This window comes from Carcharhinus amblyrhynchos, chromosome 4 (genome assembly GCF_965287045.1).
Source record: "Carcharhinus amblyrhynchos chromosome 4, sCarAmb.v2.hapA, whole genome shotgun sequence".
Classification (NCBI taxonomy): domain Eukaryota; kingdom Metazoa; phylum Chordata; class Chondrichthyes; order Carcharhiniformes; family Carcharhinidae; genus Carcharhinus; species Carcharhinus amblyrhynchos.
The window spans coordinates 140,025,527-140,045,787 of NC_137327.1; the positions used below are offsets into that span (position 1 = coordinate 140,025,527).

The 20,261-nt window shown below is 43.8% G+C and overlaps 1 protein-coding gene across 2 annotated transcripts in view; it reads right to left on the bottom strand.

Annotated features, from left to right (window-relative positions):
* hprt1 (hypoxanthine phosphoribosyltransferase 1) overlaps positions 1–20,261 on the bottom strand; it is a 34,643-nt gene that overhangs the window by 1,420 nt on the left and 12,962 nt on the right. Inside the window, exons 3-8 of one of the 2 annotated variants that reach the window (XM_080187970.1) lie at positions 20,073–20,256; positions 17,519–17,584; positions 16,332–16,349; positions 13,191–13,273; positions 9,850–9,896; positions 7,980–8,056 (exon numbers count right to left, since the gene is read on the bottom strand). In XM_080187970.1, the coding sequence (XP_080044096.1) occupies positions 7,980–8,056; positions 9,850–9,896; positions 13,191–13,273; positions 16,332–16,349; positions 17,519–17,584; positions 20,073–20,256 (475 nt within the window). The remainder of the gene's footprint in view (positions 1–7,979; positions 8,057–9,849; positions 9,897–13,190; positions 13,274–16,331; positions 16,350–17,518; positions 17,585–20,072; positions 20,257–20,261) is intronic. The other variant, XM_080187971.1, reaches the window with a different exon arrangement.

The following is a 20,261-nucleotide window of genomic DNA, read 5'->3' on the forward strand; positions in this document are numbered from 1 at the left end:
CAGTGCATTCATGTCCTTTCTATAATGTGGTGACCACAACTGCGCACAGTATTCCAGCTGTGGCCTCACTGAAGTTCTATGCAACTCCAGAAGAACATAAGAAATAGGAGCAGTAGGCCATCTAGCCCCTCGAGCCTGCCCCACCATTCAACAAGATCATGGCTGATCTGAAGTGAATCAGTTCCACTTTCCCGCTTTCTCCCCGTAACCCTTAATTCCCCTGTCTATCAGAAATCTATCTACCCATGACTTAAATATATTTGACGAGGTAGCCTCCACCACTTCCACGGGCAGAGATTCACCACCCTTTGAGTGAAGAAGTTTCTCCTCAACTCTGTTCTAAACTGCCCACCACCCCCCCTTATTTCGAGGCTGTGCCCTCTAGTCCTGCTATCCTTTCTGAGCGGGAAGAATCTCTCTCCCTCTACACTATCTAGCCCCTTCATTATCTTGTAAGTCTCTATAACTCCATCATGACTTCTGCTTTTGTAATCTATACCCTGATTGATAAAGGCAAGTTTGCCATATGCCCTTTTCACCACCCTATTTACTTGCTTTCCACGTTCAGAAATCTTTGGGCCACTTCCTTAAATACTCTGGGATGCAGATTATCAGGACCAGGAGACTTATCCACCTTCAATCCCATCAATTTCCCCAAAACCATTTCTCTATTAATGCTGGTTTCCTTCAGCTCCTCACTAAAACATTTAAGGAGATATTTCAGAATACTCAGAATGAGAAAGAAAGACTCTAAGCTAAGGGAAGAAACACTTCATCCATAGCTAACTAAAGATAGTACCAAACTGAAAGAGAAAGCATAACTCTGAAAGATGAATGGTAGGTGAGAGGATTGAACAAAATATAAAGAATAGCAAAGAATGACAAAAAGATTAATAAGGAGCAAGAAATTAGAGTAGGAGGAAAAGCTAGCTAAAAATATAAAAACAAAGAGTTTCTACAGTTATTTAAAAAGGAAAATGGTAAGTGATCCTGTAGAGAGCGAGTCTGGGGAATTAATAACGGAAAATAGGGAAATGGCACACGAACTGAACAGATATTTTGGACTAGTCTTCACTACAGAGGATACAAATAACATCCCAGAAACAATTGTGAATTGGGTGAAAGGGGGGGGAGGAACTCAAAACAATCACCACAAAAGGGTAGTTAGAAAATTGTTATAATTAAAAGTTGACAAGTCTCCAGGACTTGGTAGACTTCATCTTAGAGTCTTAAAAGTAGTGGTTACTGAGATAGTAATGTATTGGTTTTAATTTTCCAAAATTACCTAGATTCACAAAAGGTCCCATCAGATTGGAAATCTGACTCCTCTATTCAAGGAAGGAAACAAAAAGCAGGAAACTACAGACAGTTAGTCTAACATCTGTCACAGGGAAACTGCTGGAATCTATTACAAAGGCAGTTATAGCAGGGCACTTAGAAAGTCTCAATAGAGTCGGAGTCATCATGGTTTTGCGAAAGGCAAATCATTTTTCACTTATTTATTCTTTGCGGAAGTAACCAGCAATGTGGATAAAGGGGATCCTGTGGATGGGTTGTAATTAGATCTTAGAAAGCATCTGACAAGATGCCGCATCAAAGATTGCGACATAAGAGTTCATCATGGGAGAGGTAACATATTAACTTGGATAGAGGATCGATTAACTAAAAGGAAGCTGAATGAAAAAGGTCCTGAGAGATAGAATTTATGACCGTTTGGAAAGATTCAGTTTAATCCGGGATAGTCAGCATGGTTTCGTGAGGGGTAAGTCCTGCCTCACAAATTTGATTGAATTCTTTGGGGATGTAACTAAGTGTGTAGACGAAGGTAGAGCAGTTGATGTCGTATACATGGATTTTAGTAAAGCGTTTGATAAGGTTCCCCATGGTAGGCTCATGAAGGTGAGGTGGTGTGGGATAGAGGGAAATTTGGCCAACTGGATAAGTAACTGGCTGTTTCATAGAAGACAGAGGGTAGTGGTTTGGAGGGTAGCTCCAATGAGGAAAGGTTGAGGGAGCTGGGGCTTTTCTCTTTGGAGCAGAGGAGGATGAGGCGTGACTTAGAGGTTTAAGATGATGAGAGGGATTGATATAGTGGACGTGCAGAGATTATTTCCTCGGGTGGATGTAGCTGTTACTAGGTGGCATAACTATAAGATTCATAGTGGGAGATATAGGAGGGATGTCCGAGGTAGATTCTTTACTCAGAGTGGTTGGGGTGTGGAATGCACCGCCTGCTGTGATAGTGAAGTCGGACACTTTAGGAACTTTCAAACGATTATTGGATAGGCACATGGAGCACACCAGAATGATAGGAAGGGGATAGCTTGATCTTGGGATTGGACATAGCTCGGCACAACATTGAGGGCCGAAAGGACTGTACTGTGCTGTAATGTTCTATTTTTTTGAATGGGGAGAATTTTTGGGTTGGCAAAATTTGATGATTAGTGTCTCATGGATCAGTGCTGGGATCTCAACTAATTATGATTTATAATAAGTTACGTGGATAAAAGGACCAAATGTATGGTTGCTAAATATGCTGATGACACAAAACAGTGGGCAAATACTCGGCAGATGAGGCACAGTGTGGGAAAAACGTGAACTTGTCCCCTTTGGCAGGAAGAATAGAAAAGTAACAAATTATTTAAATGGAGAGAGACTGCAGAACCCGGCAGTAGAGAGGTATCTGAGTGTCTTGGTACATGAAAGGCAAATAGAATGTTGTTGTTTATTACAAAGGGAAGGAATGTAGAAGTAGAATGTTTTGCTTGAGTTGCACAGAGTGTTGGTGAGACCACGTCTAGAGTAGTGTACAGTTTTGGTTTCCTAATTTAAGAAAAGACGAACAGTTCAGAGAAAGTTCGCTCAATTGATACCCAGGTTGCAGGATGAAGAAACATAGAACATAGAACATTACAGCGCAGAACAGGCCCTTCGGCCCACGATGTTGCGCCGACCAGTTACAAAAACAATGACCCACTAGCCTATACCAATCCCTTTTCGTCCATAAACCTATCCAGAGATCTCTTAAACGCCCCCAAACTAGACGCATTTACAACTGCAGCAGGCAGGGCATTCCAATCCCTCACCACCCGCTGGGTAAAGAACCTACCCCTGACATCCGTCCTGTAGCTACCCCCCCTTAATTTAAAGCCATGCCCCCTCGTGCTAGCTTTCTCCATCCGAGGAAAAAGGCTATCACTATCCACCCTATCTAAACCTCTAATCATCTTATATGTTTCAATAAGATCCCCTCTTAGCCGCCTTCTTTCCAACGAAAACAACCCTAGATCCCTCAGTCTCTCCTCATAGGACCTCCCCACCATACCAGGCAACATCCTAGTAAACCTCCTCTGCACCCTCTCCAACGCCATGGACAGGATGATCCTGTACCCATTGGAATTTAGTAGATTGAGAGGTGATCTTATTGAAATATAAGATCCTGAGGGGACTTGACAGGGTGGATGCTGAAAGGATGTTTCCCCTTGAGGGAGAATCTAGAATTAGGTGACAGTTTAAAAAGAAGTCTCTTGTTGAAGAGAGATGAGAAGATTTTGTCTGAGGGTTGTGAATTTTTGCAACTCTCTTCCTCAGAGAGCAGTAGAGGCAAGATTAATGAATAATTTTAAGGGTAGACAAGTTCTTAATTAACAAGGGAGTTAGAAATCATCAGGAGTAGTTGGAATGTAGAATTGAGGCCACAATCAGATCAGCCATGACCTTACTGAATGGCAAAGCAGACTCAAAGGATCAAATAACTACTCTTGCTCCTATTACATATGTTCGTAAACCTTTAGTACGTGAAGGTGGCAGAGAAGGTGCAGAAAAGATTTACGATAAAGGTTCCAGGAACTTCACTTATGTGGCTTGACTGGAGAAACTTTTTTTCCCATTAACGAAGGGAAAGCGAGGTGGAATCTGACCGAGGTCTTCAGAATCAGGAGGCATGGGGACAGAATAAATGAAAAAAATGTTTTGCATTAATAGTAAGGGGAGGAAGACACTGGTGGGTGTGGTCTATAGGCCCCCAAATAATAACTTGGAGGTGGGGTGGGCTATAAACAAGGAAATAATTGATGCATGCAGAAACAGAACGGTGATAATTATGGGGGATTTTAATCTGCATATTGATTGGCTGACCCAAGTCGGACGCGATGGTGTTGAGGAAGAGTTCTTGGAATCCTGTCGGGATAGTTTCCTTGAACAGTGTGTGACGGAACCCATGAGGGAGCGAGCTATCTTAGATCTGGTGTTGTGTAACGAGGCAGGTAGAATTAGGGATCTTGTTGTGAGGGATCCTCTTGGGACGAGTGATCATAGTATGGTTGAATTTTTGATGCAGATGGAGGATGAGAAAGTAGGGTCCCGAACCTGTGTCCTCTGTTTGAACAGAGGGGAGTATGAGAGGATGAGAGCGGAATTGGTGAATGTAGATTGGGGGTGCAGATTGGTTGGTAGGACAGCAGAGGAACAGTGGAGGATTTTTAAGGCGATCTTTTCCAGTGCTCAGCAGAAATATATTCCAATGGTAAAGAAGGACTGTAGGAGAAGGGATAAACAGCCATGGTTATCGAAGGAAATAAAGGAGAATACTAAATTAAAAGCTGATGCGTTCAGAGTGGCTAAAAATAGTGGGCGATTAGAAGATTGGGAAAGATTTAAAAATCAACAAACGACGACTAAGAAGGTGATAAAAAAGGAAAGATAGACTATGAAGCTAAACTAGCACTAGATATAAAAAATGACTGTAAAAGTTTTTACAAATATATAAAGAGGAGGAGACTGGCTAGAGTGAACATTGGACCCTTGGAGGATGAGAGGGGGGTTTTAGCAGTGGGCAATGAGGAAATGGCTGAGGCTTTAAATAAGTTTTTTGCCTCGGTCTTCACGGAGGAGGACACAAATAGTTTGCCGGATCTTAAAGATAGAAGGATGGTAGGAGTTGAGGGCCTGAATGCGATTACTATCACGAGAGGTAGTGCTTGATAGACAAATGGGACTGAAGGTGGACAAGTCCCCAGGACAGAATGGAATGCACCCCAGGGTTCTGAAAGAAATGGCAGAGATAGGAGACAGAGGGTGGTGGTGGATGGTAAATATTCATCATGGAGTGCAGTTACGAGTGGTGTGCCTCAGGGATCTGTTTTGGGGCCACTGTTGTTTGTAATTTTTATTAATGATCTGGATGAGGGTATAGTTGGGTGGATTAGTAAATTTGCTGATGACACCAAAGTTGGAGGTGTGGTAGATTGTGAGGAAGGGTGTCATAGTCTGCAGGGAGACTTAGATAGGTTGCAGAGCTGGGCCGAGAGGTGGCGGATGGAATTTAATGCGGAGAAGTGTGAGGTAATTCACTTTGGTAGGAGCAACAGATGTGTCGAGTACAGGGCTAACGGGAGGACTTTGAATAGTGTGGATGAACAGAGGGATCTAGGTGTGTGTGTACATAGATCCCTGAAAGTTGGGAATCAAGTAGATAAGGTTGTCAAGAAGGCGTACGGTGTCTTGGCGTTTATTGGTAGGGGGATTGAATTTAGGAGTCGCAGTGTAATGTTGCAACTGTACACTATTCTAGTGCGGCCGCACTTGGAGTACTGTGTGCAGTTCTGGTCCCCGCATTACAAGAAGGATGTGGAGGCGTTGGAGAGGGTGCAGAGGAGGTTTACTAGGATGTTGCCTGGTATGGTGGGGAGGTCCTATGAGGAGAGACTGAGGGATCTAGGGTTGTTTTCGTTGGAAAGAAGGCGGCTAAGAGGGGATCTTATTGAAACATATAAGATGATTAGAGGTTTAGATAGGGTGGATAGTGATAGCCTTTTTCCTCGGATGGAGAAAGCTAGCACGAGGGGGCATGGCTTTAAATTAAGGGGGGGTAGCTACAGGACGGATGTCAGGGGTAGGTTCTTTACCCAGCGGGTGGTGAGGGATTGGAATGCCCTGCCTGCTGCAGTTGTAAATGCGTCTAGTTTGGGGGCGTTTAAGAGATCTCTGGATAGGTTTATGGACGAAAAGGGATTGGTATAGGCTAGTGGGTCATTGTTTTTGTAACTGGTCGGCGCAACATCGTGGGCCGAAGGGCCTGTACTGCGCTGTAATGTTCTATGTTCTATGTTCTATGAGATGATAGCGGGTGCCTCAGTGATTATTTATCAAACTTCGCTGGATTCTGGAGAAGTGCCGGAAGATTGGAAAACGGCTGATGTTACGCCATTGTTTAAAAAAGGTAGCAGACAAAAGACAGGGAATTATAGGCCGGTTAGTTTAATGTCTGTAGTTGGAAAAATGCTAGAATCCGTCAAAGAAGAAATAGCGAGGCACCTAGGAAGGAATGGTTTGATCGAGCAGACGCAGCACGGATTCGTGAAGGGGAAGTCGTGTTTGACAAATTTATTGGATTTCTATGAGGATGTGACTAGTGCGGTAGACAGAGGGGGACCGGTGGATGTGGTGTTTCTCGATTTCCAGAAGGCGTTTGATAAGGTGCCCCACAAAAGGTTGCTACAGAAGGTTAGGGTGCGCGGAGTTGGGGGTAACGTGTTAGCGTGGATAGAGGATTGGCTGTCCATTAGGAAGCAGAGCTGGTATCAATGGGTGCTATTCTGGTTGGCGGTTGGTGACTAGTGGAGTGCCGCAGGGATCGGTGCTGGGGCCTCAGCTATTTACCATTTATATAGAGGATCTGGAGGAGGGGGCTGAGTGTAGGGTGATGAAATTTGCTGATGACACGAAGATGAGTGGAAAAGCAAATTGCGTGGAGGGTGTGGAAGGTCTGCAGAGGGATCTGGATAGGCTGAGCGAGTGGGCGAGGACCTGGCAGATGGAGTACAACGTTAGCAAGTGTGAGGTTATCCACTTTGGCAGGAATAATAGTAAGAGGGATTACTATTTAAAGGGCGAAAAGCTGCAGCATGCTACGGTGCAGAGGGACCTGGGGGTCCTTGTGCATGAGTCGCAAAAACCCAGCCTGCAGGTGCAGCAGGTGATCAAGAAGGCAAATGGAATGTTGGCCTTTATAGCGAGGGGGATTGAATATAAAAGCAGGGAGGTCTTGCTGCAACTGTACAGGGTACTGGTGAGGCTGCAACTGGAGTATTGTGCAGTTCTGGTCGCCACACTTGCACAAGGATATTTTGGCCTTGGAGGGAGTGCAGAGGAGGTTTACTAGGCTGATACCGGAGATGAGGGGGTTGGACTATGAAGAGAGACTGAATAGACTGGGTCTGTACTCGTTGGAGTTTAGAAGGCTGAGGGGGATCTTATACAGATGTATAAGATAATGAAGGGGATGGATAGGGTAGGGGTAGAGAGATACTTCCTGCTTAGAAAGGATAGCAGAACTAGAGGGCACAGCCTCAAGATAAAAGGGGGGTGTGGGGGGCAGGCAGTTTAGATCAGAGTTGAGGAGGAACTTCTTCACTCAAAGGGTGGTGAATCTCTGGAATTCTCTGCCCGTTGAAGTGGTGGAGGCTACCTCGCTGAATATATTTAAGTCACGGGTAGATAGGTTTCTGATAGACAAGGGAATTAAGGGTTATGGGGAGAAAGCGGGAAAGTGGAACTGATCCACTTCAGATCAGCCATGATCTTATTGAATGGCGGGGCAGGCTCGAAGGGCTAGATGGCCGACTCCTGCTCCTATTTATTATGTTCTTATTAGAAGGGTCAAGACAATGGACATCGATTTAAAGTGATTTGCAAAACCAACAATGGTGACATGAAGAAAAGCTTTATTAATAAAGTGACTGATTAGGATTTGGAATGCATTGCCTGAGAACGTGGTGGAGGTAAGTTCATCTACTTTGGAAGAGAATTGGATGACCGTCTTAAAAGATGTAAAATGCAGGGTTACGAGGGAAACAGATGGGAGTGGGATCAGTAGAGCGCCAGCATGCACAAAATGAACTGAATGATCTCCTTCTGTGCTGTAATCATTCTATGATTGTGAATATGCAGTCCCAAATTATAGATTGTGAAGTACTTACATTCAAGTCTCTAAAGTATTCATTATAATCGAGTGCATATCCAACTACAAACTTGTCAGGAACTTCAAAACCAACAACTGTAAATAAAATTCCTCGAGGTAAGTGACAGGCAATAAAAAGTTTAACAAGGCAACAGTGAAAATAGATTTGCAACAGCTCCCCAAAACTGTAAAGCCCACCCCATCAAAGCCTGAACTCCAGACTTTGGAGTGGACTTTGGATGAAGAACCCCAGCTCCTTACTTTAATTGCATTCCTTACCCTCTACAGTGATGGAACTACCAAAACATCAGGGATACATTTCACCAAGATTCAAGTAAACACATAGGAGAAAATTGAACCAAAACACTGGCCCCCTTAGTCGCGTTCCTTCTCATTAAGCCCAGGTTTGAATTTGAAGCATACATAGCAAACCCTGAAGTATATATAGATGATCTGGAGGAGGAGGCTGAGTGCAGGGTAACGAAATTTGCTGATGACACGAAGATGAGTGGAAAAGCAAATTGCGTGGAGGGTGTGGAAAGTCTGCAGAGGGATCTGGATAGGCTGAGCGAGTGGGCGAGGACCTGGCAGATGGAGTATAATGTTAGCAAGTGTGAGGTTATCCACTTTGGCAGAAATAATAGGAGGAGGGATTATTATTTCAAAAGCGAAAAGCTGCAGCATGCTACGGTGCAGAGGGACCTGGGGGTCCTTGTGCACGAATTGCAAAAACCTAGTCTGCAGGTGCAGCAGGTGATCAAGAAGGCAAATGGAATGTTGGCCTTTATAGCGAGGGGGATAGAATATAAAAGCAGGGAGGTCTTGCTGCAACTGTACAGGGTACTGGTGAGGCCGCAGCTAGAGTACTGTGCGCAGTTTTGGTCGCCGCATTTGCGAAAGGATATATTGACCTTGGAGGGAGTGCAGAGGAGGTTCACCAGGCTGATACCGGAGATGAGGGGGTTGGACTATGAGGCAAGATTGAATAGACTGGGTCTGTACTCGTTAGAGTTTAGAAGGCTGAGGGGGGTATCTTATAGAGATGTATAAGATAATGAAGGGGATGGATAGGGTAGGGGTAGAGAGATTCTTCCTGCTTAGAAAGGATAGCAGAACTAGAGGGCACAGCCTCGGCCGGGGGTGGGGGGGGCGGCAGTTTAGATCAGAGTTGAGGAGGAACTTCTTCACTCAAAGGGTGGTGAATCTCTGGAATTCTCTGCCCGTTGAAGTGGTGGAGGCTACCTCGCTAAATATATTTAAGTCACGGGTAGATAGGTTTTTGGTAGGCAAGGGAATTAAGGGTTATGGGGAGAAAGTGGGAAAGTGGAACTGATTCACTTCAGATCAGCCATGATCTTACTGAATGGCGGGGCAGGCTCGAAGGGCTAGATGGCCTACTCCTGCTCCTATTTCTTATGTTCTTATGAAGCATCAAAGGAAATTCAAAAGGTGCTTGGAAAATTCCAATGGCTAACTGGGGGTTTAGGCTGAGTGGGATATGACGGGAGTGAGGAGTGGTTCAAAAGGACTTTGTAAAACAACAAAATACAACTTAAATTCTGTTAATCAAAGAAAGGTGTCTTGTTAAAATGATCTGAATTAAAATTGGAGCACTCAGTGATAGCAGGAATTATGCCGATCCTTTGATCTTAATTTAAGACATCTGGGTTTCAACAGGAATTGTTTTGGCAACATGCCCTCAAACTTTTTATTCTGAGGTGTGCAAGTGAATATATTCAAGTATTTGGTCCTTTTCTTTCACAGTAACTTAAAAGGACCCAACTGGAGAGTAGCCGGAATGGGTGAGATTACTGCATGGCCAGCAATAAACACTGGTTTGAAGCCAATCGGAGGTTCACGGGAATCCTGATTTTAAATGCAATACTCACAGTCCGGTCGATAGCCCACACTTCGTGGAGTTCGTTTAACCAGCAGACTATAAAGAAGGAAGAGAGAATTAATGGAACAATAACTTGAAATATACTCCACTGCCCAGTGGAATTTCAAAGAATTTAAAAATTGAGCTAATGGCGGAACTCGGTGAGGAGAACGACAGGACTCAGCAGAGGCAGGAAAACCAGGAAAGGGGCAAAGAAGAGAGAATCCAATGGGAATACCAAGATGCCATTTACACCACTGGCATTTCCCTTTGAGATAGTCCACACCAATGATGTAATGGGGTTCCTGCCATGAAAGGTCAGGAACTCCATTACCTAACATTTAGATGCCATTAGCGTTTGACAAAGTCCCACCTAAGAGATTATCGTGCAAGATTAAAGTGCATTGGATTGGAGGAAGTGTATTGAGATGAGAGAAAACTGGTTGGTAGAGGGGAAACTAAGAGTAGGAATTAATGAGCCCTTTTCAAATTGGCAGGCAGTAACTAGTGGAGTGCCAGAGGGATTGGTGCTGGGGCCCCAGTTATTCACAATATGTGTTAATGATTTGTACGTGGGAACAAAATATAACATCTCAAAGTCTGCAGATGACACAAAGTTGGGTGGGAGGGTGAGCTGTGAGGAGGATGCAGAGATGCTTCAGTGTGATTTGGACAGTCCAGTGAGTGGGCAAATGCATAGTAGATGCAGTATAACGTGAATAAATGTAAGGTTGTTCACTTCGGAAGCAAAAACAAGGTAGCAGATTACTACCTGAATGGCTGTAAATTGGGAGAGGGGAGTGTGCAGCAGGACCTGGGTGTCCTTGTTCACCAATCACTGAAGGTAAGCATGCAGGTGCAGCAGGCGGTAAAGAAGGCAAATGGTATGTTGGCCTTCATTGCAAGAGGTTGAGTACAGGAACAGGGATGTATTGTTGCAATTATACAGGGCCTTGGTGAGGCCACACCTAGAGTATTGTGTGCAGTTTTGGTTCCCTTTCTGAGGAAGGACGTTCTTGCTCTTGAAGGAGTGCAGTGAAGGTCTACCAGGCTGATTCCAGGGATTGCGGGACTGATGTAGAAGGAGAGATTGACTAGGTCAGGATTGTTTTAGAGGTTCAGATGAATGAGGAGAGATCTTAGAGTCAAAATTCGAACAGGACTAGACAGGGTAGATGCAGGAAAGATCTGAGTCTCAGGATGCAGGGTAGATCATTTAGGACAGAGATGACGAGACAAGATTGGTGAGCCTGTGGAATTCATTACCACAGGATGTAGTTGATACCAAAACATTGAATATATTCATGAGGCAGCTGGATATAGCACTTAGAACAAACAGGATCAACGATCTTGGAGAGAAAGCAGAAATAGGCTACTGAGTTGGATGATCAGCCATAATCATAATGAATGGCAGAACAGGCTCAAAGGGCCAAACGGCCTCCTGCTCCTCTCTTCTATGTTTCCCACTCTTTCATTCTCCCAAGTAAAGAATTCCCTCCCCGCAGCCAACACCACAGGTCTGGACAAACTGGGACCTGGCAAAGAGAACTCATCAGGGACATATAGGTAACTACAGTCCCCGGGGGAGAGGAGAATCATTCCCGGGCATTGGTAGTTATCAGGGTCAGAGCGCACTGCCTTTTAACAGATTGGGGCATCAAAGGTGGTGGTGCAGCAGCTTCACTTACACATCCCAGATTTACTCTATCTACAAAAAAAAAATAAATGGCAGGGAAGGAAAAATTGGCTGGGCCGCCAGCCGCCCCCTCACTGCTTCTCCCCCTTCAGCTGCCGCACAGAAAATTCTGCCCAATGTTTGCAACTTGCACATTATTTTAAATGTAAGAACCATACAAGATTCCCATTTCATATAATTTTAAATCACTTTTTCCTCCATGCTCTTCCTGACCTGGAGAACGAACAGAAGAAAATCAATTGTAAAAAATCAAAGAAATGTTTAGATGGGCACTTGAAATTCCATAGCATTCAGGGCTACAGACTAAATTAAAATAGGTGTTTGATGACTGGCACAGACACAATGGGCCAAAGGGCCTCTTTCTGCAACTGTGCTCAGTTCTGTTCACCTCATTACAGGATGTGGAAGTCATTGAAAGGGTGCAGAGGAGATTTACAAGGACGTTGCCTGGATTGGGGAGCATGCCTTATGAAGATAGGTTGAGAGAGCTGAGTCTTTTCTCCCTGGAGAGACGAAGGATGAGAGGGGACCTGACAGAGGTTTATAAGATGTTGAGAGGTATAGATCAGATGGATTCTCAGAGGCTTTTTCCCAGGGCTGAAATGGTCACTACGAGAGGACACAGGTTTAAGGTGCTGGGGAGTAGGTACAGAGGAGATGTCAGGGGTAAGTTTTTCACTCAGAGGGTGGTGGTGAGTGAGTGGAATCGGCTGCCATCAGTGGTGGTGGAGGCAAATTCAATAGGGTCTTTTAAGAGACTTTTGGACGAGTACATGGGACTGAATAGGATTGAGGGTTATAGGTAAGCCTAGTAGATAGAGATATGATTGGCGCAACTTGTGGGCCAAAGGGCTTGTTTGTGCTGTAGTTTTTCTATGTTCTTAAAAACTTTGACTCTAAATTGCTGGAAACATCAGTACAGAGAATTGTCATTTCTGTGTAACTTTTGTGAAAAAAAATCAGTTGAATACAAATAGCTGAAGCAGAATCTTGGACCCGATCCTGGGACAGCAGGAAAAGCACCTCTGAAAATTAGGATGAGGAAGTGATAGGGGGAGATGCGGTGTGGTGGTAATTTCACTGGACTGGTAATCCAGAAGCCCAGGATAATGTGCTGTGGCATGGGTTCAAATCCCATCATGGCAGCAAATGGAATTTATATTCAATTGAATTGAAAGCTAGATTCAGTAATGATGACCATAAAACTATCATTGATTGTCATAAAAACATCTGGTTCACTAATGCCCTTAAGGGAAGGAAATCAGCCATCCTTAGCTGGTCTGCAGATCCACAGCAACGTGGTTGACTCTCATTTGCTTTCTGAAATGGCTGAGCAAGTCACTCAATTCAAGGGCAATTAGGAGATGGGCAACAAATTCTGACCTTGTTGGTGAACACCCACATCCTATTGAATAATAAAGGATGAAAAAAGATATGGTCAGTAAAGTTCCTGTTTCAGGAAGGCTGTAGCATCAGGACTCAGATGTGGGAGCAGGGTTCATGGGGCAGAGACTGAAATATATAAATTATGTAGGGCTAGGGATTCTGAAGCTGCCAGAGCTAACTCAGGGCCAGGAGGCATTTAGGCAATCTGTTGCCCACTACTTATATTGGTTAGCAGCTGACGCTGGATAGGTATCACACACAAAGCTTACCTCACCACTTTCACCATGTTGGGTTTGTATTCCTGCAACATGCTCAGCAAAGTCTGCATTGTTTTCCCTGTATCAATTATGTCCTGTGAACAAAGGAAGTTTGGCTCATGTATCTTCACAGAAAGCAGTGTGCCCAGCGCTTACCCCATGTCCAATGTGCCATGCTCCCCCAACTCCTGTGGCCAATGGCCTAAGCAACTAGGCACAACATAAAATTAGACACACTAAATTAGACACAGCTAAACAGCTTCTACAATATGTTCAAGGTTACCACAAGTCAAAAGGCAACAGGAAGCAGCGCAGACCTATCTTGCATATTGAACAGAAGTGCTTCACCTGAACAATGGGAGAATTGTTATGACCCAAAACCCATCAAGAGGTTCTGTCAAAAAAATAGAAAAAGACACTGGGATTTTCTGATCATGCTGGCCCCAAAACCAGAAAATTCCACCTGAGGTCAACGGCTCTTTGATTGGTTTGCTGCCCCCCACCCCACTCGCTACGATTCCCATAACTGGTGAGATGGTAAAATTCCCCCATTATGTTTATGTATTCTCTAGTTTTGGCCAGACTCCCCGATATCAACAATATTTTCAAAGGGGATATGTACATCCAGGACATCTAGGATGACATGGACTAACCTGACATGGATGCTGTGACCCCCACCCTGTGACGCCATTGGCTGAAAACCAGAGGACATTCCAGAAAGGCTCAGAGAAGGGGATAGAACAAAGAAAATTACAGCACAGGGACAGGCCCTTCGAACGTGCACAGACCATACTGCCCGACTTAACTAAAACCCCCCACCCTTCCAGGGACCATATCCCTCCATTCCCATCCTATTCATGCGTTTGTCAAGTTGCCCCTTAAAAGTCACTACTGTGTGTCTCTTAGACTCTTAGCAGGTAGGACTCTTAGCAGTGTTGAGGAGAAGGACCTTGGGGTCCAAGTCCATAGGACTCTTAAATTGGCCTCGCAGGTGGAGGATGTGGTCAAGAAGGCGTATGGTGTACTGGCCTTCATTAATCGAGGGATTGAGTTTAGGAGTCAGGAGATAATGCTGCAACTTTATAGGACCCTTGTCAGACCCCACTTGGAGTACTGTGCGCAGTGCTGGTCGCCTCACTACAGGAAGGATGTGGAAGCTATTGAGGGGGTGCAGAGGAGATTTACAAGGATGTTGCCTGGATTGGGAGGCATGCCTTATGAAGATAGGTTGAGGGAGCTCGGTCTCTTCTCCCTGGAGAGACGAAGGTTGAGGCGACCTGATAGAGGTTTATAAAATGTTGAGGGGAATAGATAGGGTAGATTCTCGGGGCTATTTCCCAGGGCTGAAATGGTCGCTACGAGAGGACACAGGTTTAAGGTGCTGGGAAGCAAGTACAGAGGAGATGTTAGGGGTAAGTTTTTCACTCAGAGGGTGGTGAGTGAGTGGAATCGGCTGCCGTCGGTGGTGGTAGACGCAAACTCGCTGGGGTCTTTTAAAAGACTTCTGGATGAGTACATGGGATTTAATGGGATTAGGAGTTATAGATAGTTCTATGGCCTGGTAGGTATGGATATGATCGGCGCAACCTGTGGGCCGAAGGGCCTGTTTATGCTGTAATGTTCTATGTATCCGCTTCCACGACCTCCCCCAGCAGCGATTTCCAGGCACCCCCTACCCTCTGTGTAAAAAAATCTGTCTCGTACATCTCCTTTAAAAAACTTGCCGCTCGCACCTTAAAGCTGTGCCCCCTAGTAACTGACTCTTCCACCCTGGGAAAAAGCTTCCGACTATCCACTCTGTCCATGCCTCTCAGTCTTGTAGACTTCTATCAGGTCTCTGCTCAACCTCCGTCGTTTCAGTGAGAACAAACCAAGTTTGTCCAACCTGTCCTCATAGCTAATGCCCTCCATAGCAGGCAACATCCTAGTAAATCTTTTCTGTAAATAAAAACAGACATTTGGAGACAACCCCCATGAAGACATGACTGGCAACCCGTGATGACAGATGAGGACGGACAAGGTCCACCTTCATACCAAGAGGATCCCAAGTTCACGCGTTGACGCAAACTCAATGAATTGAATCCAACAGCCCAGGCATGTTCACCAGAGAAGTTAGTATATGGGTTTTTCAGATAGCCTCCTAGTTTGGGAAAAGTGATCTTAATTTATCATGTAAGTGTTGGTTCTTTAATTTGCAAGCGTTTTAATGAAGTTTTAACCACAATCCTTTGTTTGTCGCATAGAGGAGACACATCTGGGTAAGCTTGGTAATTGGTCAAAATGTCCAAAAAGAATATTTCACAGGCAACACTCCCCAAGCACCAGCGCTCACACATGGACCTTCCATTCTTCTGCTATTTCTTTCTTATCTGCAGACTTAACCCATCCCCATGAACTTGAACTCACCTGAAACTTGCCGCTAGTTAGAATAGTGACAGCAAAGTACTGAATACCCATGCTTCAGACTTCTAAGGACCTCAACTCTAGAATTCCCTCCATAAGGCTCTTTCTCCTATAGAAAGGAAGCATCAAAACTACCTCCTTGACAAGCTTTCTGGCCACTTATTCTAACATCTCATGTATCTTACATCCATATTTGCTCCAATCCATTTCTGTAAAGTGCTTTTGCATACTATTCAATGTTAAAGGTGATTTACACACATACAAATATGTGACCTCTTATTTATGTCAAAGGTGTTATATAAGTGCAAGTTTTTGCTGTTGCATCAATGTACATATGGTAAAATAGGGCTGAATTAGTACAGTTTTGTCAAAACTGTGTCATGTCTTGTCTGCCCAATTTGTTAGAATTCTTTGAGAAGGTAACAAAGAAGTTAGACAAAGGAGGCATGGGCATGATTTATTTGTCTGCATAGCCACTCTGATCAATTTCTGGATAACAGTTTTCTCCAAGAGGAGAAAAAGTTTGCCAGATACAAGAGAGATCTCATGGTTAGACTATTTTGCCTCGTCGATGTGAAAGCCAGAACGGAATAGAGTTCAAAAAATGTATAATGTTAAAGCAAAAGGGAGCTGTTTGGGAAAGCTCTATAAATGAGTAGAAATGCCAGACCAAGTCGATTTGAACACACTGGAAATAATCAGCAGCGCAATTCGGAACAATACCATAAACTTAAAATTAAAAGGACTGACCTCAACGATTAATACATTCTGTCTCCCAGGAGTATGAGATGGGGAAGAAAAGGAAAAATATTTCAATGTTGAACATCTTATTGCATCACAACCACAATTATCACAGAAACTGGCTGTCCTCTGCTGCAAAAGCTTTACTGGCCAATTGCAGTGTTCAAATCATCATTTGCTAAATTCTAATTTGTCAGATTTATTATTGACATCCTCACAAATCCAACAAGTGAGGCTACATTCCCTATTTTTTTTAAAACGGGAAGTATAAATCACTGTCTAGGACAGCATTTATTGCCCATCGCTAATTGCCTTTGAAAAGGAGCTGGTGAGCTGCCTTCTTGAACCATGCAGTCCTTAAGGTTTAGGGATAACTACAATGCTGTCAGGGAGGGAGGTCCAGAATTTACACCCAGTGGCAGTGAAGGAACGGTGACATATTTCCAAGTCAGGATGGTGAGTAACTTTGAAGGAAACCTCCAGGTGGCAATGTTCTCAAATCTCTGCTGCCCTTGCCCTTCTAAATGGTAGTGGTTGCGGGTTTGGAAGGTGTTTCCTAAGGAACCTTGGTGAGCTCCTGCAGTGCATCTTGTAGATGATACACATGGCTGTGTGTCAGAGGGACTGAATATTTGTGGAAGGGGGTCACTTTGCCCTGGCTGGTGTTAAACGTTTTGAGTGTTATTGGAGCTGCACTCACCCAGGCAAGTGGAGAGTATCCCATTACACCCCTGACTTGTATCTTGTAGATGATGGACAGGCTTTGGGGAGTCAGGAGAGTTACTTGCTGCAGAATTCCCAGCCTCCAATCTGTTCTTGTAGCCACAGTATTTATATGGCTAGTCACAGTTCAGTTTCTGGTCAATGGTAACCCCGCAGGATGTTGATAGGTGGGGATTCAGCAGTGCCATCGAACATCAAGGGGTGGTGGTCAGATTCTCTCTTGTTGGAGATGGTCATTTCCTAGCACTTGTGTGGTGTGAATGTTACTGGCCACTTGTCAGCCCATTAGAAAGCAACTTGTTAAAATAAAAATTTAATCTGTACAGGCTATTGTATCTAAATACCAAGAAAAGCAGCAAACTACACCCCTGTCTGCACTTTGCTTGCCCCCTCTCTGGCACAGCACTGTTGCACCATCCTCCAGATTTGCTGATCTGTTTTCGCTGGAATGAGTATTACTGATATTGTCACACCTTTCCAGTTAAGGTCGAGAGGTCGTCTCCTCCAATCACCTTGATCTCACCTGTTGACTGATCATTCTGCAATTTAAAAACAAATCGATTTTATCTTGCCTTCAATTCAGAGACTGCAGTTTAAAACAATTGACCAAAAGCACAGATCAGAATCTAGCTCAGTAATAACCAATTGGTTTGGTCAGACAATAATCGTAATTTAAAATCCTGCCTCACTTCAGCTATAACAACATTTTTTAAAAAAAATCAATTGAATCTCAATTGATCAGAATCAAGCCAGGTTCAAGTTACAGGTAAGATAGAGTCCGTCACATCTGGTGCACAACAGGAGTGTGAGACGCGGTCGAAGGGGTTGTGGAAAAGAGAGAAAGGTGAGATGCAATGTTCCCAGCAATAACCAATAACTCAGATTGTGGCAGAAAGCTTTCATTTTCAATGTGCCTTCCAAAACTTCAGAACTCTCCAAAGCACCTCACAATCAGTGAAATATTTTGAAGTTGTCACTGTTATGGTGCAGGAAGAATAATCACCAGTTTGTGGACAGCAAGTGTTGATTTTATGAATTAACATCCAGTGTATTCGGGTGTGGGAATGGCATGGGGGAGCAGAGAGAGATTAACAATACAAGTCTGCTCCTCAGCCAATAGGCAGCCATTAACAGATCCAGGCAGCAGGTGACTGACAGTCTGTCCCTGGAGGGACAGCACGTGTTATCCATTGGAACGCACGAGGGCTTCCCTGAAGGGTGGGTGCTGCAAGTCTGCAGTGCATTATCAATCCAGAAACATTAGAATTTGATTCATTGTGCCCCTTTATGAGGCTGTTAACTCGTTCACTTGTTAATTACATTTTTCCACAACCCCTTATTGACACTAGCTGGCAGTGGAGGCTATGGGGTTAGGAGCCAACTGGCTGTCATACGTGTAAAAGCAACGTCCCACACAAAAAAACAAATGAATATTTCGAACATTGAACTAAAATTATGCTGAAATTACCAATCTTTAAAAAAAATGATTAGTGAAAGATTTTCAACATTAATCAAGCTATTGGGAGGAGTAGGCAGATTGACTCTGTTACACACTGAGTCTCCCTGACTCAGTTGGTGGCCCAGGTAGCAGACAGACCTCATCTTTTTCAGCAAAGCATCAGAATGGGATCAAAATGCTCTCACAGTTGATGACAATTAAACTACACTGAGCATTAAACAAAATCTGGTCACAAAACCTCTATGAACGTATGATAGCTAAATTTGCTGATGACACCAAGATAGGTGGAAAGTATGTTGTCAAGAGGAGTAGAGCATCTGTAAGGGAATGTAGACAGGTTAAATGAGCAGGCAAAAATTTGGCAGATGTAGAATAACGTGGATAAATGTGAATTTGTTCATTTTGGCAGAAATGCCCGTTGAAGTGGTGGAGGCTACCTCGCTAAATATATTTAAGTCACCGGTAGATAGGTTTTTGACAGACAAGGGAATTAAGGGTTATGGGGAGAAAGTGGGAAAGTGGAACTGATCCACTTCAGATCAGCCATGATCTTATTGAACGGGGGAGCAGGCTTGAAGGGCTAAATGGCCTACTCCTGCTCCTATTTCTGATGTTCTGGCTGGGTGTCATACTTTTTAATTCCTGTCAAATGGCATGGGACGTTTCATTACTTTGAAGGTGCTATACAAGTTGCTGTTACTCTGCAACAGTCTTCCAATATTACTTCATCAGCATCCCCCAAGTCTCAATAAGGGCAAGATCAGCAAAGTCACAGGAAGACCTTCACCTTCAAATCATACACCTTACTAACCTGGAACAAGATGATAGATTGGCCATTTTCAGGTCCAAAGGCAATCTCCAATTATCCTGGAAGGAATCTGCAACAGGAGGAGCTAGCTGCTTCACGCTGTTACCATGCAGTATCAACTCGAGTGGTATTCACCACCAACAGGATACTGCCATAGAGTCAAAGAGACGTTCTACCTTCCACACAACGAGTAATGTGATATATCAATGTCAGTGTCAATGTCATAGCCATGTAGGCCACAGAGTCCTTCCACTGGTGGATTATAGCAAATAACATCCCTTTAACTATTCAGAATAGGCAGAGTACTGACTGTACTCAATCACACAATACGTAATGTGATTTTGAAATTAAACAGCACTTGTTGAACAATCCCAACTATCAATTTAGGATTATCATTTGGGCTCATAATGGAGATCATCTATGCGTGCCTAGAAACTACATATATTCATACGCAAGGTCCCATCCTTTGCAGACAAAAGGAACTTGTCCAGACATTACACCTTTTTTGAATTAAAAACATGAGGATAATAGTTCTCTGATGTATTTGCTGTGACAACACCTTGAGCAATCAAACTTGCTAACTAATCAGCATCCTTTTTCTCATGCATTATAAATTATTGTTCTCTTTGAAATTTGGAATTCTTGCATCTGTCCTGATGAGTACAAGACAAAAAACTTCAACAGCATATCTAATTTTTTCAGCGACACGCTAGTCCTGTACCATCTAGTAAGGATTCAATACTTAGTCTAAAATCCTTACACAGTAACTCTTCAAGCGGATGAAGTCTACCGTCATTGGAATTGACTGGTCACTGTTCCGATTCAATGCTTTAATGTAGTCTAAAAGGTCAGCAAAAAACTTATAGCCACCCTTGAGTACACAGAGGGCAACAATGTGATGATTTCCCATGGCTTTCATTATATCCCTTGCCAAACGTTCAGTCCTGTG